Source organism: Lycium ferocissimum, chromosome 10, assembly GCF_029784015.1.
Source record: "Lycium ferocissimum isolate CSIRO_LF1 chromosome 10, AGI_CSIRO_Lferr_CH_V1, whole genome shotgun sequence".
Taxonomy (NCBI): domain Eukaryota; kingdom Viridiplantae; phylum Streptophyta; class Magnoliopsida; order Solanales; family Solanaceae; genus Lycium; species Lycium ferocissimum.
The window spans coordinates 29,789,006-29,813,766 of NC_081351.1; the positions used below are offsets into that span (position 1 = coordinate 29,789,006).

Below are 24,761 nucleotides of genomic sequence, written 5' to 3' on the forward strand. Positions count from 1 at the left end.
GTTTTTTGGGAGTTGCACTAATTACCGACAGGGATCAAATAGCCTGAAACTACGTAGCCACCATAGGATAAGGATCGCTCCGCCCAGTTAGAACGATTCCTTAATATTTCACTGAATGGATCCATCAGGTACGTTACACCTTATACCCTGGCAAGGTATGGGGGCTCTGCTGGTTCGGCGAGGTACCAGACTCCGCATTCTACGTGGTGATTACATGTCATGTTGTCGGTTTATGAAATGCTCTCCCCACTTTATACTTTTTACCCATGTTATATATATATATATATATATATATATATGTATGTATTCATGTTCATACTCATGTTCAGGTTTCAGTTTCACTTTTTATCATGTTATTTCATGTCCCTTGTTATTTCATTCAGTTGCTTTATAAACCAGTACATTCAATGTGTTAACGTCCCCTTTCTATTGCCTGGGGGCCTACATTTCATGATGCAGGTACGGACTTACAGGACGACGGATCTACTCTATAGGATCATCCACGTATCAGCTTTTTGGTGAGCCCCATCTCCTTCAGGGTTTAGATCGCTCTTTATGTTATGATTAGTATGCAACTGTGGATTTTATTTTTTGCTTTTCCAACTGTGGATCATTTTACATTCTTTTAGATTTGACAGCTTCTCATAGTTATCTTTGTTAATTAACTTACCATGAGTTAGGATTTGAAGTTTCGTTATAACAAGGCTTATTATAGTGGTGTTGGTGGGATTTTTTTCCACAGTTTTTGACATGATAAGTGTGTGTTCAATTCTCACTTGTCTCCCTTTCTCCTCGTAATTGCTCAATTATAGGTTTTAGATTGCATCGTAATTTTTTGAGGTTTTATTCTTCGATTTAAGTTGTCTTTGTGTGATTACAAGTCACAATTCGGGTTAGAGCCTTGAAAATAGCTATTGACATATGCGTCTGGATAGGCTGATTACATTACACCCTTTTAGGGTGTGGCTTCATTTCCGGACCCTGCATGAACGTGTGATAGCTTGTTTATTCTAGAAGCTGAGTATTGCTAATAAAGTGCTAACTCCTATAGCTTGCTCTCTCATAAGCTTCATTTCAAATTAATCTTGAAATTAGAAATTCCCAGCAACTAAGCAAATATGCTTGGTTTTTATATTCCCCGGAGATTGCAGGTCACCCATGGCGAAGATCTTCAATGAATTAAACATTTAAACAATTATTTATTAATCCACATACTGTTATGAGAAAGGGAACATTTTAACGGTCGAGGGGTGAATATTAAATCATTAGAACATGTCAGTGTCCTTGATTAATCTGTGATTAAACTATTACTATTTGTAATTTTAACTTCAGTTGCAATCCATTTAAAATGGACGAATCCCACTGACTCTCTTTATTTCGTATTTGTTCAACTAATCTGTCTTTTAATCAAACGATGATTTGACTCTTCCCTGTCCCCAAATAGACAATTTTGAACTCCAATCGATAAATACACCTAATTTTCACAAGATTCACACCGACCCAAGAAAGAATCTTTTGACCTCAAAATGATGGACTAAGAAATAAAATGTACAATGTATTTTATACATAGTTAAATTAGGGAGTAAGAAAGATACCATTAGGAACAACAAAATTGTGCTTCTAACACCAACTTCATCTAGGGATATGTCAATGAAATGGGTTAAAACCATGTGAGTTTAAATTCCAACATAGATAACAGAACCGGAAGTGATTTCCTTTCATTTGTTTTGTTATTAAGTAGAGGTTAATACTTACTCGCATCAAGTTTATTTACACCAAACCGATAGAACTAAATGTAGTTCAGTATTTAATGGAGTGAATATCAACATTAGTTAATGCTGTAATTGTTAAATGATAGTTATGTATATTCAAACACATGTCATGCATTTATTAATTTGGTGTAATCACGCGACAAGTTAAATTTTTACCGTAGAATTGCCTTGTTTGATGCAATAAAATATTGTAATAGTTATAAGCCGGATCATGCATACTTTGGCAGTTTGGCAAGTAAAGAATTATTGTAATTATCAACTTACCATAATCTCGATAAACGTAAGTAATAGTCAAACAAACCATAATTATTGACTTACCATATGGCACAAATCGAAATTAAAAATACCAAACTATAACAAAATTAATTCAGTATCGTAATAATAGGAGTAGTATTTTCAAGATCGAAAATCAAAACTACCATAGCATGAACACCACCTAGTAGTGATAAGAAGTACCAATAGCGCATATAACAAAGTGGAGATCACAAAAAAAATAGTACCAGTAACAACAACCATAGCCATAAAAATTCATCAACTGCTTTGACAAATTGTAGCAGTATTAAGTAAATAATGATTTCTGATTCTTGTAATAACTAAGACCAACCCATTACTGAACCATAGACAAGTATCACAATAACAATATTTTCCTATAAAAATGCTTATAAATCAATGCAGATAACCAAAAAAAAAAATAGCCCTCCACTCTATAGCAACAATAATCATAAAAAAAAAAAATTAAAAAAATTACGAACTAGTTGGACAAAATGTAATAATATAATCAGCACCGGAACAAGTGCAAGTACTGGAAGCATCATCATAAGCGTAACTATAAGCAGTAGGACAAGCATCCTTAAACATCTTCGAATAATTCGTCGGCGAACATGTCGCTGGCGTAGCATGTTCCCCAGTGCAACAATACTCGGGCGTATTAAACTGCGCACACGCGCTCTTACACGCAACAACCACGTCTCCACTTTCCTTGACTTGTAGCTCTTTCGGACAATTAACATTCAAATCCGCAACACAACCAGCGTACTGACAATCACCGGTCCCACCGGTAGCCCGTACACCAATACCAACATTGTAACCATCAACAAGGCTAACATCGTAAAAATCCTTTTCGTTTTTTGTTTTAGCGATGGTGAATTCAACTAGGCTTACTGGCGGTACACCGCCGGCACCGGCGGGGCATTTTAACGCGCCGCCGCAATCGCCGGTTTTGCATGAACCGGTGCCGGAATCGGTGAAGTTGCAACCGGTTCGGGCCCAGAACCGGCCGGACCAGCCGTTAGGGGCTGTGAGTTGTATGGTGGCGGTTGGGGTTAATGCGAAACCGGCGTCGCCGGAGATGGAAACTCCGTTGCCGGAAAGTGTACCGGGCCAAACTGTGTAACCGCAATTGTTATGGAGTGTAAATTGTGTGGCTGAAACTGCAATTGCTTCTGCAAAATGGTTAAAAAAGAAAACTGTTACATGGCTCTGGTTTTTTTCAAACATTCACTCGAATTAACACAAAAGATACACGGAAGCCAGAATTCATGATTTAAGCTCTATTCATTAAATTTTTAAGATTTTTAGCATTGAACCGATTTTATTAAATTACGTGTTCAAATCTATTAATTTGTTAAAATTGTAATGAATTTGTATACATAAATTTAGAAAGTACTGATTCGATGAACAAAGAATGCTGCAACACTTTACTGATTTGTTAAAATTTTGATGAATATTTACACATAAATTTATATTTCTCATTGAAAGTTCAAATGAACCCAATGCCGCAATATCATATTCGCCTCTGAAGATACATTTAATTGAATCACACAAAAGATATAACTATATCTCAATTTCAAATTAGTTAAATACACTACTATATATGAATCACTTTAAGAATATAATTGCACAAATAAAGAGATGAAAACTTACGGAACATGAAAAGGGCAAGGAGAAAATAAGGGTACTTATGCATGGCGGCCATTGGAAGAAACAGAGAATTTAGTTAATGGTGAGAAAATAAGGGAAGTGGAATTCAGTAATTGGATTCGTGTAAGTTAAATTTGGAGCATTAAGCATTGGACTCAATGTCTATTTATAGCCCATTACCCCCACAACCTACCACCCCCACGCAATCACGTAGGAAAATTATTTTGCATGAATAATTTAGTGCCTAAAAAAAAGGCCTATGCTTGATGAATTGAATTATTTTCTTCCTATAATTATCATTTATATAAATCATAAAGATTACCAAGTATAAGTTAGACTCCTACTAGAGTAATTTTAATGTATTATACGAATGTATAAATGTTAGTAACAGGAATTGAAGAGCTGAACGCTAAAATTTAGTTATGTAAAAATTAATACATGATTTTCTATGATGCGAGTAGTAATACATGAATTATTATGTGGTGAATAATTATAAATGTGCTGATAATACATAGTATATTTTTTCACATTCCATCCGTACAAAAATCATAGATTTCCCTACAAATTATACTGAAGTTAGTAGTAATATGCTGTTTGATTTTCGTTATTAATACGTAAACCAAAAACTACATAAGTTATACAGAGAATATATTAGTTATGTAACATATATACCATAAATAAAATATTTTTTTTATATAAAAAAATTTATATGGAAATTAACTTGAAAGCTGCCATTCTCTTTACGGTCTAAAGAGTGATCAAACTAAAAAGTTTATAAAATTTCCTTTAGTTTCTCCATTTTTTATAACTATATGAAACTTCTTGGCGTGCTATGTGGAATCCCATAAATTATATTGCCATACAAAGGTATCTTTGTGGCCAAGTCGCATTAACTGCACACGCAAAGATCTCGCAGAATATAAATTAATTTTTGCTTAGATTTCTTTCCAGAAATATATGACACTCCCTTTGGTCCTTTTTTCAGTTTAGGTAGGTTAAAGAACTTGAAATAAATAGTGCATATTGAGAAAACTACTATATTTATTCGTAAACGTTAAGAAAGGAAGAAAAAAAAAAAAACATGGATCGCTAATTTCCATCGAGTAATTTCATGTTTAAAAAAAATCTTAACTATAATAATAGGAAAAAATAGGAAGACTGCTAAACAGGTCACGTGCAGAGCTTCCGAAGCACGTGATAACGACATAATTTTAAATTTAAACCTATGATTCAGTCATCATACAAACAAAGTATTTTCGCCGATTGTCCCTTTTTGGGATAGTTACGTAATAAATGACTTTTTTTTATGTAACTTACGGACCTTTAAGAAACGGTCTAAGATAAAGCAAACTATTTTTTTTATGAGAAAATGTTAAATCGCACTCTAATAGTTTGTAAGTTATTATAAATGTTAACAATAATTTAATGTTTCATTTGTAAGAATGAGGAATATATAAGCAAACATAGACCCGAGTCTAATGTTATTCGAAAAATAAACAACACAAACTACCCATATAAAGCAAATTATTTACCCCAAGTTAACCCTTTCATAACTAATTTCTAAACTATCCATTACCTGTGAAATATATTACCCGAACTTACCCCCTATTTTGTTGCCTTGAAGCTACTGACGTGGGCACGTAACAGACTGCTCGTTTCCATTCTTTTGTTACCCATTTAGTATTTCTTTCCTTTTTTTTTTTTTTTTTTTTTTTTTTGTCTTGTTGTACTTTTTGTCCTTTTTTTTTTTTTTTTTTTTTAAATATAAAAATTAAAATAGTAACTAACTATTTTTAGAAGGATAAAAATATAGAAAAATTAAATAATTAGGCTACAACAAGAAGTATAAAAAAAATATTGTTACTAGCTTTTTAAAAAAAATATATATCTAAAATATGACCTTTTTTTATACATAAAAAATTGCTAAAAATAATATAAAAATTAAAATTTTAAAAGTAAGCTTAAACTCTATTTGTTTTATATATATATATATATATATATATATATATATATATATATATATATATTTTTTTTTTAAAATTTTTTAATTTTTTTCTTCTTCTTTTGATCAAATCAACCAACTTTCTATGATACCTTGTCAGTATATGATACATACCATGTGGGTATCAGAAAGGACTGAGGATATATTTTGAAGGAATGAATCACTCTTTTATGATGCTCTATCAGTTTATGATGTATATACCATGTGAGTATCATAGAAAACTTTTTTTTTTTTAAGGAATGAACTATTCTATATGATCCCCTTTCAGTATATGATATATACCATGTGGGTATCATAAAGGACTGATAGACTTTTTTTGAAGAAATGAATCAGTCCTTTATGATACCTTGTCAATATGTGTATATATCATGTGGGTACCATAAAAGACTGTTTAAGAAATGAACCAGTCTCTATGATACCTTATAAGTATATGATATATACAAGTAGGTATCAATGATGGCTGAGCTCTTTTCTAAAGAAATGAATCGGTTCTCTATGATATCCAATAAGCATATGATATATCATGTGGGGTCAGCCATTCATGATATCCTGCTAGTATACAATATATACCTTGTGCAGATCATAGAGATTAAGTTGTGTTTTTCTTGAAGGATTAATGAATCATCCCTCTATGATACCTTGTCTGTATACCACGTGGGTATCATAGAGGATTTAGTTGTGTTTTCTTCAAGGAATGAACCAATTCTCTATGGTACCCTGTCATTATATGAATATACCATACGAGTATCATAGATGATTGAAGATTGTTTTTCTTGAAGAATGAACCAGATCTCTATGACACTCTGTCATTATATGATATATACCACATTGACATCATAAAGGACTGAGTAATTCTGGAATAAATCTGTCGTCTGCGATACCTGTCAAAGATATGATCTATACCAAGTGGTTATCATTGATGACTGAGGTCTTTTTTGAAGGAATGAATAAACCTGTATGATATCTTATCGGTATATGATATATCATGTGGGGTCAGTCATTCATGATATCCTGTTAGTATGCGATATATACCATATGGATATCATAAAGGATAGAGTTGTGTTTTTCTTGAAGGAATGAATCATCCCTCTATGATACTTTGTCAGTATATCTTATATACCATACGGGTATCATAAATGATTGAGTTGTGTTTTCTTCAAAGAGTGGACCAATTCTCTATGAACCTTGTCAGTATATGATATATATACCATATGAGTATCATAAAGGATTGAGGAGTGATTTTCTAGAAGAATGAACCATATCTCTATGATACTCTATGAGTATATCATATATACCATGTGAGCATCATAAAGGACTCAGTAATGTTGGAATAAATCTATCGTCTATGATACACTGTCAGTATATGATACCATGTGGGCATCATAGAGACTGAGTAAGGGATAAATCTGCCATCTATACTCACATTATAATACTCACATGGTACATATCTATACTGACATAGTATCTAGATAGCGAACTTATTCCTTCAATAATACTCCCCAATCCTTTATGATATCCTGTCAATATGTGACACATACCATGTGGGTATCATAGAGGACTATGGGGTATTCGTGAAGAAATAAATTTGCAATCTAGATGCTCTGTCAGTATAAATATGTACCATGTGAGTATTATAATATACTACAACAATATACTTCAACTGGCACTGATTTGGTATACTATATGCTAGAATAAGTCGTTTTTGGGATATAGAAAAAAATAAATATAATAAATAAATGTACTATATCGAATGATAACAATAAACCTAGAGAAACTCTAAGAATTAAACAAAAACAAAAGGAAATAAAAAGGATATGGGAAATTGGGGATAAGAAGATAGAATGATAGATACTAGACCCAATTGGTAATGAAATCTATAGGCAAACTTAGATATATGAAACCTAAACCCTCCTAATTGGATTTCAACCAAAGAACCTAAGTAATTTGAATTCAAAGAAGAAGACTCAATTTGAATCCACAAATGAGCAATCTAGATGGATTCAATGGAGAAGCAATTCATTTCACAACTTGGAAATCACACTTGAACAATAACCAAACAAACTATATTAAAATTCTCTCAATTTTGAGTTTTCACAATATGCAAGCTAAATCTTCCAAATGGATGAAAACAACTATTTATACTAATGCCTATTACACCAAAAGGCCCTAAAGTGACTCTTTTGCAAAAATATCGACATGGGTCTTCAATTGCATCCAAAGTCTAATAACTTGCAATTATGACCTCCAATTGCCATTCTAACCTCATAACTTGCAAGTATGAACTCCAAATGCAATCTTAGCCCCATAGTTGCACTTTTAGCCATTTTGCGCATCTAGCCACTTTGCAACTCTTCCAATGCCAACTCCCAAATGTTGTAAATCCGGGAGGTCTTCTCTCCAATCTCCTCCAAGGCTACCTTCTTCATGAACAAGGCTTGCAACTCTTAAAGTTTGATTGCTTGACTCCTAGTGAATGACCTTGTGCTTGTTGGGTTCATATCAATATCGGTTCCTTTTTTTTATTAATATAAGGAAAACGAAAAAAGAACAAAATAAAGGAGCCAAGAGGTGTATAGAATTAGATTATGAAAAGAATAAAAATAAAGAAAAAAAATTAACAAAGGAGAAAAAGTGAATGAAAATTACCAGAAATTAAAAAAAAATCAACAAAAAAGTGAATGAAATTAGATTACGGAGAAAAGAAAAGAAATAAAAGAAAAATGAACAAAAAAGTGAATGAAATTAGATTATGGAGAAAAAATAAAAATAAAAATTAAATGAAATAAAAAGAGGAACAAGAAATAAAGAATAAAAAAAGAAAATAGAAAAAGAAAAGAAAAGAAAGGAGCTAAAATTAACTATGGAATTAGATTATTGTGAAAAAAATAAAGAATAATATAATCTGAAAAAAATTAGTGAACAAAAACCGAGAAAAAAGAAAAAGACAAGAAAAAATAAAAGGAGAAAAGAAAGAAAATAAGAAAAAAAGAAAATAAGTAGAGAAATAAAAAAAAGAAAAAAGAGACAATTACCTACAAATGCTACGATGAGTAAAAAAAGTAAATAGTTTTGGGGTATGAAAATAAAAAGAGCATGAAAAGATAATTATTTTGTGTATAGTGGACATTGATGTTCTTTTCCCAAAATAATATTTATAGGGGCTATAGTTATAAAACTAAACAAAATCTAAATAGCAACATAAAAAAAATATTTGCGTAAATCAAGCAGAGAAAGACATGGACGTACATAAGCGCGGCTACAGTATCACACGTCTCATTGGCAGCTACAACATGCACACGCTTTCATGTTCAAATTGTTAATATTCTAATAGACTGTTTGGCTAAATTTTTAAAAATAGCTTATTTTAAAAAATATTTTTTTTCAAAAGTACTTTTCAAAAATGTCTTTTATTTAAAAGCCATGTTTGACTAATTAATTTAAAAAAGATTTTTAAGCAAAGAATTAGTGTTTGACCAAGCTTTTAAAAGTATTTAAGTGTATTTTTCTCAAAAGTTTTTCAAAAAAGTGCTTTTGGGCAAAAGTTATTTTTTAGCTTCTGAAAAAGCTCGTCATACTCCCCAAAACACTTATTTTCTCTCAAAAGCTTGGCCAAACACCTCACTTTTTTTAAAATAAGCACTTATTGAAAAAATAAGTACTTTTGGAGAGAAAATAAGCTTGGCCAAACAGGCTATAAGCATAATTCTTAAGTACTTATGATTAAATCTAGTTACCTATTCAAATAATTACCTAGCTGATGTCCATCGAGGCCGTAACTCAAACTGTAATTTCACGAGTTTTGAATCTTTAACTCCTCTTCGTTAATTGGTATCTAAGAATTCGAGATGCATCATCTTAAGAATAAAAAATAAATTCTCTCATGACGGTGCAAGTATAATTATTGCATTGAAATGTACATAAATGAAACCAATCTCATGGGCTTTAACAAATATTAAATGTTGCCAAACTAGTACCTATCCTTATTGAATTAGGTGCTTTCTAAGAAAGAATGACAAAATTTCTAATCCATTTTGATATTAGTTCACCCAACCAGAAACAATTAAAAACAGTAAAAGAAAGGGGGTGGGGGGAGCGGGGGGAGGGGGGAGGAATGAAAAAGAGAATATTCACCTAAATGATTTATGAAGTTAGGGTCAGTGTGTCTAATTACCAGTAATTTTGCTCGGGCCAAAATGTGATAGTAGATATTTTCTGGTATACTTTTGATAAGATTTTGAAAATTATTTAATTACCATAAAAAAATTTGAGCTTTTTCCATCTAGCTAGGTACGTAATAGATTCTGTATTACCACAAAAATGCAAACATGAAGAATTGAGGTTTAATCCCTTGGTTGTTGTATTACTCATTTAGTGCAACGTTTTACCAATCACTTGCGTCTACTGGTCTCACTTAACATGCCATGAGCCCATGATACATGTTTTTAGATACTATAAGTACCTCCTTTTTTTTTTCTTTTTTGATTTTTTTCTTTAATTTCTGATCTAGTGCTCGATATTCCTTTGGCGTCCGATTATCTGAATTTGCACTGGAACAAAATCTCACCTTGGGAATAAAACGTTCTCTATTCAAAGGCAATTTCATATCCAAGTCCTTTAGTTAAGTATGAATGAGTAATTACTACTATACGGTGATTCCTATGAGAACCTAACTTATTCCTAAGGATTTCTCTTCTATCTTTTTTCTATTTTTTTCTTTCAAAAAGTCTAAGATAACATTTGCTTCGTTGCACCTCCTAGAATGAAATTGTATTTTTCTAATATTACCAAATCAAGATTACTATAAACAGTCACTATAAGAAAAAAGATATTTGGCAAAAAAAATTGTTTTGTTGCCATAGATTGATCATTGTTGCAAAAAATACTTTTGGCAACAAAAAAAAATTTACTGCATAAACTTTTCCCAACGGCGTGCAAAAACTTTTTTTTATTGTTGCTAAAAGCACTTTTTGCAACAATAATTAATACTATGACAACAAAATTAAATTATTTGGCAACAAAAAAGTTCATTTGCCAACAATAAAACTAAGTTGTTGCCAAGTATTAAGTTTTTTGTTGCCATTTTTATACTTTCTTGTAGTGAGTTATCGCTCTATCACATGCTATATGCTACAAACTTAACCTGTTAGTGCATTGGTTAATTTCATATTGACTTTCACTTATGTACCTACATTGTTTTCGGTGTTAGGTTTATCAAAAGTTCAAACGAAAATTATACATGGTGGCTTAATCTTTAAATTTATCTTCTTAGCTAGGGTGACAGATTGAGAGTGTAGACACGAAAGAGATTAACGGAAGACAAAGAAACCTAATACACGCAAAGGATGTTTGATGTTTCATTTAACCTAACTCCAATGACGAAGAACAAAGACTTTTTAATTGTGTTTCAGGTAAATTTGATGAGAGAGCTAACTGCTTCTTTTTCTTATCCTCTTGTTTTTCTTGTCTGGCTATGTCAAGTTGGTTTGAGCTGTAAACACACCAACTAATCTTTCTACTGAAATTGTTCCCTCTTTTCTTCTTGAACATTAGACATGAAATAAAAAAACCAATAAAGAATAGATCTTGAGCCTAACTCAACCCCGAAAGCTAACTCATGAGAAGAGAATTGCCCAAGTTCATATAAGGAGATCCCGGTAATATGATATTTCCGTCAGAGACAATTTTCGATGCAACACGCATATTCCCAAGATATATAAAGTATCCCCAGATATATAAAGTAGCCGGTAATATGAGATTTCCGACAAAAATCCGTCAAAAATAGTTTCCAACAAGCACATTTCTCACGGCATAAATCCCCCTTTAATGGGCTTAGATGGCATTAATCTGAATTAGTTGGATCCCGAAAAACGCTCGAACTCAAAAGGGAAAGGAAAACTTTAACAAACAATTATTCTGCATTTAAAAATTAGAGGAAAAAAATTGTATTATCCAACAAATGAAACTATTTTAACTATTTACATCACTACCAAATACAGAGGTACCTTTCTACTGACTTTTCATTCTGAGAATTTTATTCAGTTTTTCATTTACAGAACCAAAAATTGGATATGGTCGAAAATTAAAGTAAGCGGCAGAAGCAATGTATATACAAGAGAAACCTACATAAATTTTTCCCCATTTAGATGAATTAAACGCAAAAAATATAAAAATACCAGTAACAGCCATTACTATTACTAAATTGGCCAAGCATGTTGCTGTCGATAGTTCTTGTTCTGTTCCTTCATTTGGGAAATGACCATTACCAATGAAATCAGAGAGTAATTGATCTTTGAACTGAAATGTGTCCATAAGCCATTTAGAAGCCTCTTTTTCGGAAGCTGGGATTTTCTCAAGAGGAATGCGTCGAACATGAATGTGTACTTCAGAAGGATCAACACCAAAAGCATTGTCCAAAAATGTTGGGCATTGATTTTTATATGAAATGGTTACATCATAAACTGCAAATTCAGCAAATTGGATAGTGTGATTGTGTGAATAAAAAGGAGAAAAGACAGTCCTTACGAAAATCAAGAATAGATAAATAAGTCATAGAATCTTTTGTCAGATTAAATTAACTGAACTTTACGGCTATAGTAGTAACGATAAAAGCTCTTTTGCCAAAGCCTCGGTCCTAAACAAGTTGGGGTCGGCTATATGAATCCTTACTGTTTCATTTAAGCTGGATTCATATAGCCGGCCCTATAGGACCGAGGCGTAGTTATTTTGGAGAGGATTCCTCACTTCTTTCTCTCATTCAAAACCGTGCATGAGACTCACACGGCTTCTAAGACCGAATCCATTCAATTTCTACAAAAATTACTAATCCTCAACTTTTCGAGGAATCCTTCATTAGTGGTTGTAAATGACTGATTTTTCAATCTTTTCGACCTGGGTTTCGTAGGCGCAAGTCAAGAATATTGAGAAATAGAATCATCTGATTTAGTTCATTCTCAAAGGTTGTAACTTTTCTATTATAGCGTGCAAAAGTTAAGTGACCCGCAATAGGGTTACAAACCTTTTTGCTATTCTAAAATAATTGAACTATCTGTGAAATTCTCACTTCTCAGACAGTGATAATGCACTTTATCCGCTATAACAGTAGCGTAAAGAACTAGTTTTAGTCACATTAAAGTAACGATTTCCTCCCTCAGATGAAAGAGAACCAACAAAATTAAAGCAAAAGCAAGTTTCTATTAGACATAGTCAGAAGATATAACCTGCATCCAAAGAGCTCCTTAATATTTCCAAGGAGGCATAAAAGCCTTTTGTCTTAGGTAGCAGCAAATTCTTTAGAACAGGTAATCCATTTTGGCTGGCAAACTCTTGGCTTCTTTTGCACTTTGCCTCACTGAATGTAAAAGCAAGTAACAATTTCAGAGAGAAGTTAAAAACAACACAAGCACGGGAAGTCTAATATCCTGTTTAGTCAAGCTTTTGGGAAGTCAAAAGTGCTTATTTTTTAAAATGCTTGTTTCAGAGAGTTAAAGGGGTTTGGCAAGTTTTTAGAAAAATTAAGTCTTTGAGAGTAGTAGTAAAAGCTGGAAAAAATAGCATTTCCCGGAAACACTTTTGAAACCTTGGCCAAGTACAAATTTCTGCTCTAATATTGGCAAAAGTGTTTTTCAAATTGAATAGTCAAACATAAACTATCGCTCCTCAAAAATAGTTTTTGGAAAAGTACTTCTGACAAAAAGAACTTTTGAAAATAAGCATTCTGAAAGCTTAGCTAAACATGCTATAAGTTTGTTGAACGTGCAATGCCATAAGCCCTTTAAATAACTATAGACTCAGAATTTCAGTTGTTGAGCTCCATAGGGAGAAACAAACAAGAATACAAGGCCCAACGGGCAAAAATAAGAAAACAAAATACATAAGATAAAGGGATAAGGCACCATTACCCCCTGAACTATACCCGAATTTGCTACGACACACCTTACCTTTCCCTGGGCCCTATTACCCCCCTAAACTTATTTAAAACGGAATAATTACCCCCCTAAACGCGGATGTGGCAAAGAGAGTGTGTTTCACTCTCTTTGAGAGAGTGAGAAACATAAAAAAGGGAAAACTTAATTTTTTTTCCTTAAAAATCGCATTTTCTTAAAAATTTAAAAATAAATCTAGTCTTCCACATTTAGTTTTAAAAAACGGGTTTTCCACATGTTAAGAAAATAATTAATTTTTTCAAAATTTTATAAAAATTCAATTTTTTTCACATTTTGGCAAGAAAAACATTTTTCCGGATTTTATTTGAAAAATAAAAGTGTCCTAAGAAAATGAAATCAAGATTTTTTAAGACATTTTAAAAAAATAATCAAGTTTTCCATATTTTTAACAAATCCATTTTTCCATATTTAAAAAAAAAAAATCATTTTTCAGTTTTTTTTTTCTTTTTCAAAAACGGGTTTTAAAAAAAAACAAATTTTCAATTTTTTTTTTTAAAAAAGGATTTTAAAAATCCTTTTTTTAAAAGAAAATTCAGTTTTTTAATCCATGTTTTTAGTTTTTTTTTTTTTTTTTAAATGGGTTTAAAAAAAATCAAATTTTCAAATTAAAAAAAAAGACGGGTTTTAAAACTCATTTTTTTTTAATGAAAATTCAGTTTTTATTTTTATTTTTAAAAAAATTGACATGTAAGCTGAAAAATTAAAAAAAAAAAAGAAAACAAATAAATACACATGTGGCAAGGAGAGTGTATGTCACTCTCCCATATGAGAGTGGGCATCAGCGTTTAGGGGGGTAATTATTCCGTTTTAAATAAGTTTAGGGGGGTAATAGGACCCTGGGAAAGGTAAGGTGTGTCGTAGCAAATTCGGGTATAGTTCAGGGGGGTAACGGTGCCTTATCCCTAAGATAAACCTACCTGTAATCTGTTCCTTCAGGGAAAACAGTTAGCCACAACGGATCCTGAGGATTGGTAAAAGTCGAAAGCATCTGTTTTATTACCGGTTCATCAACTACCCAGTCTCTCTCCAGTGGGATGAATTCTAAAACATAGAATCCCCAGCCAAAGACTGGCAATTTCATCAAACTTTTCTTAAGTAGATATTTGATGTGGCCCAAGCACCCTTTCCTCAATGCAAGATTCCACACGTACATCCAATCGACCTCTGTTCTGTGGTTGGCGATCAGCAGAACACGTTCTCTTGGCGGAACGTGATCTCCAGAAAAAATCACATTTGTTTCATTTACTTTTTCAAATAAGAATGGCCACAATCCGAGCCAAAGACCAAACAGAAGCGCAACAACTTTCCTACTATAAAGAGTGCTGAAGAAGCGCAAGAGTACAGCTGCCACGGGGACGAAATAGATCAAGAAAAAGAGTGCAGTTGAAAGAAGAACCGATAAACATATCACACCCCTTATAATTCTAAAAGCGGTCAGAGGAAAATGTTTTGATTTCTTAGCAGAGTCAGAGGTCTGTTGAAATTCCATCTTGCTTTGGTTCGGTACTCTAGGCAATTATGTCATACAACTGAAGATCTGCACCAGCTAGAAAGGGGCTAAATTGAATGAGCCCCCACATTAATGGAGTGGAGGACTAAAGTTCTTGGAGTTCACATCTGCAATAGACACCAAAAAAACCCTACAATTAAGAACAGACGAATTATGTTTTCAGTCAATGAAACTATGATGAAATAGGTGATTGCCAAAGTTACAATCTGATTAGCACACCAAAATCTGATGGAATGGTCTTTGGCTAATTATTTGGTTCATAGGAAATGGTAATATTCAAATTCAGAAAGAATATTCTAATAAACAAATGCTATATATAGTGAAAAACTCCTAAGTAGAAAATCCATTTGATCATTGATTATATCTCTGGTGTGACAAGAAGGAAAGATGTCCAATTTGCTAGGGAAAAGAAGTAATCACTTGAGCCAAAAATCATCACAACTTACAGTGATGACAACTGTGTGTATAATTTGTCCTTAAGACGATTCTTAAGTAATAAGTGAGCATAGTCACATGCTCGCATCCAACATAATAAGAACAAATATATATTTCTGGTGAACAATGGAGAAGTGTTTGTATCATACAGTTGGTAAAAGAAATCTAGGCACCTTGGAATTAAATGAGACACATTTTAAGTTAGAAATAACAAGAAAATGGCGCACTGGACAGTTAAATTTATATCTCCTAATTTATGCTTTAATTATTTTTTCTTGCTATGAACAAAGCAACGCTCCACTTTCAGGGAAATATAAATTGACCCTTTATTGAGAGTCCAATATTCTACTGCATATGTAAAGAAATTTAGATTCTTTAACACCAGAAGTTCTCTATATTCTACTTTCATACAAATCTGAAATAGCAAACACTAGACCAAAAGTAAATATACATTTTCTATTGATTTTATAAAAGAAAGTAAGGTTAATAGCAGGATTGTAGGCAATTGTGGAGTACATGTAATGATATGCCAAGGAATCATTTCTATCTTGAACAGCAACACATACATGAGGAATTAGTTGGCAAACCAAATGGCGGTTAGCAGGATATACTGTTTAATGTTTTTAAACAAAGGACATATCCAAAATCAATGTAATTTGCCCTTTATAAACTCAATTTAGCTTGTTTCCTTGCATTGACATCCAAAAATGAAAAATCTCAAACAATGACTCCAACGCAAATCAATTTTCAAGGGCACAACAATAGTATAATTTCTGTTAGGAAACATTCGTTTACTTAATTATTATCTTAATACGCCCCTCACGTGCGGGCCTGATTTCATCAGCCAAACACGCGAAAACTCATTTTAATAATGACTGACGGTGAGACAAAACCTAAGACCTTTGCCTGCTCTAATAGCATGTTGAAGCGTGTGACCATATGATCGATCCAAACTACACACTTTTGTTTACTTGATTATTATTAGCTTAACATTATCTCACAAAATTCACATTCTAAAGAGAAAAATAACAGAACTTTGTGCTCAAAGATGACTAATTGGTTCTTCAAATTATTAAGGTGACATTAAAACGACTTATTTTTACATATTAAAAAGGTATATTCAATGACATAAACGTGTAATATATATAAGTTTCAAGATTTCTGAGTGTAAGTATATATGTGAAGTAAAAGAGAGAATTAAATGCATACCTACGAGAACATCGAATTAAAGAGAGACGGCGAAATGAAATGGATAAGTCTTCTGCAAAGGCAATATAACAGTAAGCAAGACTTGTTCAACGAGGGAAGAGGCATATAGTTGCGATTTTGAAGAAGAAACTGTAAGGGGTGTTTGGTAAGCTGTATAAGTGAGATATCCAGAATTAAGTTTGGGATAAAATTTATACTTTGTTTGGTCGAATGTTTAGCCAAATGAGTTATACTAACTTTTATCTCAAACTTAGGCCAAAATAAGTTATAACTTTTATATCAAACTTAGGCATGAATATTCCATTTTATCCCATCAACTTTGATATTATTTTATCCCATCTTTCAGTGGGATAAATTAGTCTCAGGATTATAATATCAGACTATAATACCGGGATTTAGTCTGCTATCAAACGACCCCTAGGCTAGTGGTGACGTGTACTCCACGAGAGCAATCCACTTGGTTCGGATCAAAAGATGACAAAACAGTGGAGATGGGGCTTGGCAAAGATCCGCACTATTCTCAAGTTTATCCCTTCATTACAAAGCCAACAAACGGGGAATACTCCACCTAAAACATACTCCACACTTCAATAAATGCCACCTAATTTGACTAATTGACACACTTTATGGCATGAGATTTTTGTCATTATCAAAGCATGCTATTGAAAATGAAATAAGAAAATTAAAATTTAGTTATTTCAAATATGAAAGATGTTACTTCCACTTGTTCAAAATAAGTGTACACTTAGCCTTTTTCACACCCTTTAAGAAAATACTAATTTCTATAAGAAAACATTGACCCTAGAACGGTATTTTGACTGAACTGCCCTTAATTAATAAGATTTCTATCCATTTATTGCCTTGAGTAAATAGGGGCAAATATGAAAAAATAAAATTAATTTCTTTTGAATATATAAGTGGACACTTATTTTGAATCAAAATAAAAAAGGCTAAATAGACACTTATCTTGAACCGGGGGAAGTACCATTTTAACGGACTAAAAGAACTCCAAGTTATAAGATGTTAGTTTTTGCTCGAAAATTAGACCGTTTATATAAGATTAATTTTTTTCTATGTATAATGTGATTGACTTCTCTTGATTTTCATGTGCTTTAATTTTTTTATTTTAAAAAAATCTCTTTTAGTGAAAATCATGCATTCACTGTCATTCATTAATTCGTTTATGCCTTTAATTGATTCCAATGTTGCTAGTGTGTAAACCTAGCTAAAACTTCGACATGAGTTTCTAGAAATCGAGTACACGTGTAGGGATGGCGTTATTCAAGTGCTATTAAGAAAAATTCTCATGCATATAGTTGTGGTGGAAGCTTCTACTCGAAATGTATAGTCAAAATTGCTTTTAATTTTCTTCCGTAGAAGCTTCTTCAAATATACATACGCCGCCTAGCTATGGCAATTAATTGGAAGACTCAGCTAAGTAGCACTAGCCGATGTACTAAACCCCCCAAAATGGGTTCACATTGGAAAACATACGTCAACTTTTGATCATTAAGTTCATTGATGTTCGTGTTACGCGGTCGGACTGTTAAAATATTCTCGAGATCAATCTCTTAGGCGATCGGAAAACATATGGTGGAAGTAGAAAATAATAATAATAATAATAATAATAATAATAATAATAATAATAATAATAATAATAATCATAATAATAATAATAATAATAATAATAATATATCATAAGAGAAAGTGATACGAAATTAAAAGTTAAGATTAAGATAATAATAAGGAAAATGACTCAATTCTTTTTGAAAGTGAATAAAGTTATTTTTTCTCTATTTAAGTAAAATATTTTTCTTAAAAGTATTTTATAAATCAATCACCAAGAAATTATTTTGTCATACAACATAAGATTCACGATTTAAATTTGACGAATTTGATCTTTAAGTTATTAGCGTTGAACTAATTTTACTTTTAAAATATAGATTCAGATCTACTAATTATTGAAACTTTAGTGGATTTTCACGTGTATACATATAAAAGCGAAGTCATAATTATTCATTAATGAAATTTAAAATATAAAGAAGTATACACACAAATAAACCAATATGCTTCAACATCTATTACATATACATAAAAGAATAAACCTGACCTTGCATATACAGCTTAACCTCTTGTGCCGCAAGCTTCTCCCATGCATATACATCTATGTATTTCGTATCCGATTCAATAAGAATTAAAGAAGAAGACAAGAGGAGAGAATGTACAAAAAAAATTAATGGACAAAACAAAACAAAAGAACCATATTGAACTAATCAGCTCCAATATTAAGATCCTTACATTTCCTTCTTACTCAGACTTATAACTGCTTGTTCGTGAAGTTACAAAATCTCCAACTTCAGAAATCGATGAAGCAGCAACATTAAAATAATTTTCTCTAATCAAATAATACGTCTTTACATATGATCTCAAAAATATCAAAAGCACAAACCCATTGAGCACAGAATTAAAAAGCCAAGCTCCCATTCCATTGCATCCACCTTTAAAAAAATGCAACAAAAGCACTCCAATGTGACAGGCCAAATTACAGCCCAAAAAAACCAAATGACAATTCATCACAAACGGAAAACGGGCCCTCCGAAGCCCAATCTCAGTCCAAAAACGGTACCCGTAGACCAAAGCAAAAACCAAAGTCATTAACAAAATCGCTATAACTTGAAATGACTGTGAAAATTCAAGCCATAAGAACGACATACAAATTAAAATCGAGTGGTTAAATAACTGAAAAAACGACAGCGTACGACGTCGCAAGATGGTGAAAAACGTGCGTAGAATGTGAAGGAAACGTGACAGGTAAAAAACATAAGACCAAAAGAACACGCGCCCAGTAGGGCGCGTGCCTATGGGGAAACATAAGAGCCACTGAAGCGGCGTTTTCGAACGCCGCCATATCCAACGCGTGTCGCGGATTTCCGCGACAGCAGAGGAGAGTATTCCGAGAAAAATGATGGCGGAGATTAATGACATGGCGAGGCTATGTAGGGCGGGGATGGGCCCCAGAGGAACGGGGCGACCCCGCCGTATAAGGAGGAGGAGGAGGAGGTGGAGGGTGGTGGAGGTGATGATATAGGTGGAGATAGAGATTATGAGAAATGACCATGTTGAACCCCACATTATTGGACTCCATTGAAATGATCTAATTGATGGTTGTTCTGATAACAAATAGTTGATTCTTTGTATGGTTGCTGCTGCTAAACTCGTGTTCATTTTCGAATTAATGTGAGATGACTATGTTAGAATTTTGGTTCGTTATAAACTGTGGGCTATATAGCTCGTTAATCTATGAAAAAAGTTACTGCTAGAAGGGATTAAATCTTAGAGTAAGTGGAATTTTCAAATGGAATTTATCATTTTAGTCTACGGTCTTTATTTTTTCCATTTTGGCTGTTGATGTGTTTGACTTTGACCTTCCTGCGAGAAAGCGTCTCTTCTAGACTTGGAAATTTTTGTAAGCTAAAATTCTGTCTTTTTGAATTTAAGTTGTAATTTTTTTCACCGTCATCAAAATTTAATGTGTTATAACATGTTAGTTAAAGTACTATTCATGCTAATTTACCAATCAATACATATTAGTTCTTCCGTTTCAATTCATATGATATATTTTGATCTTGGAACAGAATTTAAAAAACAAATATTATTTTTTGAAAGTGTACAGATTTTCTACTCGTTTTCTTTTTATAATCACAACTAAAATGGAAAAGGCTCAATCGGAGAACATTTTTATTTGCTCGTCATCTCATATTGTAAAAGATAATCTTCCTATCAATCTTTTGGGAGAAGTCATTAGACATGAGTATTGTTTGAATTGTGATGTGTTAATCATTTATTGAATTTGTCAGGTAAAATTATAAACACGTTTGCGTTTGTTCTTTCTCTTAATGGGGTTAGATTTATGACAATTCAACAAGGAAGAAAATTTAATGCCAGGAATTAACATCAAGGTACAAGTAAACACTGGCAGGCGGTGTGGTAAAATCATGAGAACAATTTTGTTGGTGCTCTTTGACAAAGATATTCTTCTAGATAGGAATATAATATGGTGGATTGGTGTTACAACGTATTGGAGATTTGGAGCTTGTAAATAACGTGTAATTAAGTTTTTTTTAGCTGGTAAGAGTTTCTCATCCCCTTGCATTACTTTTGACTAATCTTGTTCTCGAATTTCCTATTTAACTTCACAATACTATCATTTAATTTCGATCATCCACCAAGCACATATGCAGATATGCTCATTAGTTTAGTGTGAGCATAAGAAATTGTGAAAGTAATATTTTTGCTCCAAGTAATCTTTTTGCGATTTTAGGGTGTGTTTGGTATGATGGAAAATGTTTTCCTAGAAAATGATTTCTTGGAACACAAGTGATTTTCATACTTATTTTCTTGTGTTTGGTTGGACGTGGAAAACATTTTCTAGTGTTTGGTTTAACGGAAATACCAATCCAACCCCACAACTCAATACCTCTCACCTCCTACCCCACCAGCATTCCAACCTTCCCAACTATCCCCACCCCGCATTTTGAAAAAGATGTTACTTACACAAAGTGGCTATTTTTATAAGATAACCAAATATGTACATACCTTTGCAAGTGACCTTTTTCTAAGGCAACAAAAAAATGACTACTTTGCACTTTGAAAGATAACCCAAAAAAGTGACTATGTTTGTAAACTAGCCATTTTAAAAGTGACACAAAAAATGGCTATATTGTAAATTGGCTATTTTTTAAAAGTGACATAAAATGGTTATTTTTGCAAAAATGTATTTGCAATACGACCGAAAATGCAAATTTGCAAAAATAGCAACTTTTTTGTCATTTTTCAAAAAATGGCCCATTTACAAAAGCAGCCATTTTTGTGCCACTATCATAGAAAGGACACATTGCAAAAATGGTTATTTTAATACTTTGACAAAGAGGCTATTTCAAAAAATGGCTACTTTTGCAAAGTAGTAAGTTTTTAAAAGTAACTACTGACTATTTATCAAAATTGGTTACTTTCAAAAAGTGAGTATTTTTAAAAAGTATCTACTTTCACAAAGTGGCTATTTATCTAAAAGTGACTATTTTCTTAAGTGACTACTTTTACAAAACGACTATTTTTGAAAGTCTACTTTTCCCTATTTTTAAAAAGCGGCTACTTTTGTAAAGTTGTTATTTTTGAAAGTTACTGTTTTCACAAGTGCCTAGTTTTGCAAAGTTGAGAGATAGGGGGTGGTGGTAGGGAGGTGAGAGGTAGGGGTTGGGGTAAGTGGTTATATGGGTGGGGAGGGAGGTAATGGGGTGGGGGTAGGAGGGGTGGGGTGGTGGGGGTAGTGGGGGTGTAGGGGTGGTTAAATGGTGGGGTGGGGGTGTAGGGGTGGTTAGGTAGTGGCATGGGGTGGGCGTAGTTTGGGTGGTGTGGGGGTGGTGTACAAGTGAGGAGTGGGGGTTCGGGGGTGGCGGGGTGTGGGAAGGTTAAGGGGTAGGGGTTGGGGGTGTTGGGTGGGTGGGGAGGAGGCAATGAACTTGCAATGTTACTTGTGGAACTTGTTTCCCTAATTCCATTAAGAAAGTCATTTTCTTTATTTTCAAGAAACTTGTTTTCCTAGAGAAAATGTTTTCCAAAACATTTTGACCAACTAAATATGGAAAAATTGAAAAACATTTTACCAAACACACTCTTAGTGTTAGATGAATACAATGTATCTGCGCTTATGGGCTAATAGGAACAAGAAAAATATTCACAATAGAGCGGCACCAAAAATGAACAGGAAATTCTATTATTAGAGAAACTTTTGGGTATGATATAGCATTAGTTAGTGTGCTTGAAATCTACGGTGATCTGATTAGAAACTTGTTGGCACCACCGGCGCCTAAGTCAAAGATGTAAATTTTTTCTTTTTTCTAATTCAGAACTTATTAATGTTCACAAAGATTATAGAACTCGACTCCCAATTAAAAAATAAAAGTAATGTTTGTTCTTGTTTCTAAGTCTCTTAATGTGGGTTGTTCTTTCCAATTCATCCAAAGAAATCAATTGTTTTTGTTTGTTTGATGGAAGTCTTAAACTGGTTTGACTAAGTTTGATTCATTCTAACTCCTTAAGTGAGTAGTGACCAAAGTGTTTGAAAATTCAAGTGATCTAGCATATTTTCATTAGCTTGATTTAATGTTCTGGAAAGTTTATCCTTCTCTTCTCTCCTTGGAAGGTCTTTCTGATTCGACGTTTTGGGAATTAATTATTTGACCATGTTTGTTCTTGATTATTCTCAAAAGATGAGTAATTTTATTGCATAGCAGCATTAAATAGTGCTTACAAAATTATAACGGAGCTGGAGTGACTCCTATTACAACTGCAGGGTGGTCAATCATATTCAAAATGTCTATTATACATGTTAACAGGATTCAGCTTACTCTCTGTTCTTATAGAGCTAAACACGATTTCACCTGTCCTCAACCTGAAATGACTTAGAAGGTCCTTACAACAACAACATACCCAGTGTAATCCCACAAGTAGGGTATGGGAATGGAGAGACTAGAGTGTACGCAGACCTTACCCCTACCTTGTGAGGTAGATAGGTTGTTTCCCGTAGACCCTCGGCTCAGAATAAAGCAATAACAAAGGTCAAATAGGAAAACGGAAACAATAACTACAACAAAACAATATGCTAAGAGAAGAACAAGAGACAGGAAATAATAACAGAAATCGAAGGACAAAAAACTATAAGAAAAAAGATCCTCGGCTGAGAAGGACCTTGGCTAATAGAAAAAGATCCTCGCGATTCCCCCTATATGTATGGTTAAGTCATACGTGATGCCATGGAGGAGTTACTCCTATTTCGGCTCTTATAATCTTGTCATACGAATGCTCCATTTTACGTGATGTACAATCACGTGAAAGTGAACCTGATGACATTGCTACCTCTCTTATTTTCAGGAATTGCATCAGAGCTGTGTAAACCTCTTTTGTGAAAGTGGCTTGCTGATAATTCTTAAACATCAATTTTTCTCTGTTCAGTGTGAACTCCTTAAAATTGGGTGACTTCAGTCTTTATGGATTGTTTTATACATAAAATAAATTTCATTTTTGGCATGTAGTCTGGAAATTTGATGCTGCTGATATTGGAACAAAATCCTAAGTACTTCAATGCTTGATGTACTTCAATACTTCAAGCACATCACAGTCACAGATTTTTGTTTAATCAAAGAAGGTGGTCCATTACATTGAAGTTATCTGTAGGAGTTTCTTATGGATATATAGGAGAGGCTGAACTATCAAGTTTTAACGTTTAATAAAAAAATGTTCTTAGGCTACTCCACCAGTTATTTTAAAGTTTTGGAGTGGAGACTCGGTCTCTTTAATATATTCTTTCACTAACTCTAAAACTTGAATTGATGACCTTTACATGAAGCATTTGTTTATTTCAGCCTGTTTAGTACTACCAATTATTGTTTTTGACTTCAACTCATCTGGATAACAAACACAATGGAAAACATTTGTTGCTCCTGATTTGGCATTCTGCTTTAACTCATAATTTTGCTTCTCTTATGTAGGTGGGTTTGGTGTTTGATTGGGAAGGCTGAAAAGACTAGACTCAATTTCAGTGGTTGTCTCATCATTTTAGTGATTTTAAAATGTTTATTTTTCTTGCTTTTTGTTCTTTTTTCATCCCACGAATATACCTGTTGCATTTTTTGGTATAACTAGAAAATGAGCATTCTCTGACTTTAGTTGTGCAAGCAAGCAAATTTTATGACATGTCTGCCTCTTACTCATTTGCTTTTTCTTGGTGTGCTATTTTCGAAATATTGATCAATATCTTTCATCTGAGACCAATAGTGGATCTGGACCCCTGATCAATGATCATTTATGCACACCAAAGGCTGGATTTTCACGGAGGGGTTCATCATGATCTACTCCACTATATATTCATAAAAAAAAATTAACCTTTATAAATACAGTTTGATTTTCCAGTG

At 33.0% G+C, this 24,761-nt stretch overlaps 3 protein-coding genes across 3 annotated transcripts; all 3 read right to left on the reverse strand.

Moving 5' to 3' along the window:
- Positions 1–2,364: 2,364 nt before the first annotated feature.
- On the reverse strand, positions 2,365–3,820 carry LOC132035300 (pathogenesis-related thaumatin-like protein 3.5). Its single transcript, XM_059425573.1, has 2 exons — positions 3,696–3,820; positions 2,365–3,214 (listed from the first exon to the last, which is right to left on the reverse strand). Exons 1-2 carry the CDS (start codon positions 3,745–3,747, stop codon positions 2,517–2,519), a joined length of 750 nt encoding a protein of 249 aa, XP_059281556.1. The 5' UTR covers positions 3,748–3,820; the 3' UTR covers positions 2,365–2,516.
- Positions 3,821–11,685: 7,865 nt separating this feature from the next.
- Positions 11,686–15,135, reverse strand: LOC132033283 (probable 1-acyl-sn-glycerol-3-phosphate acyltransferase 4). Its single transcript, XM_059423213.1, has 3 exons — positions 14,555–15,135; positions 12,912–13,042; positions 11,686–12,152 (listed from the first exon to the last, which is right to left on the reverse strand). The coding sequence occupies exons 1-3, from the start codon at positions 15,124–15,126 to the stop codon at positions 11,701–11,703; spliced, it is 1,155 nt and encodes a 384-aa protein (XP_059279196.1). The 5' UTR covers positions 15,127–15,135; the 3' UTR covers positions 11,686–11,700.
- A 3,957-nt stretch (positions 15,136–19,092) lies between these two features.
- LOC132033284 (elongation of fatty acids protein 3-like) lies at positions 19,093–20,090 on the reverse strand. The gene has a single exon (XM_059423215.1). The coding sequence runs from the start codon at positions 20,014–20,016 to the stop codon at positions 19,099–19,101; it is 918 nt and encodes a 305-aa protein (XP_059279198.1). The 5' UTR covers positions 20,017–20,090; the 3' UTR covers positions 19,093–19,098.
- Between the last annotated feature and the right edge of the window lie 4,671 nt (positions 20,091–24,761).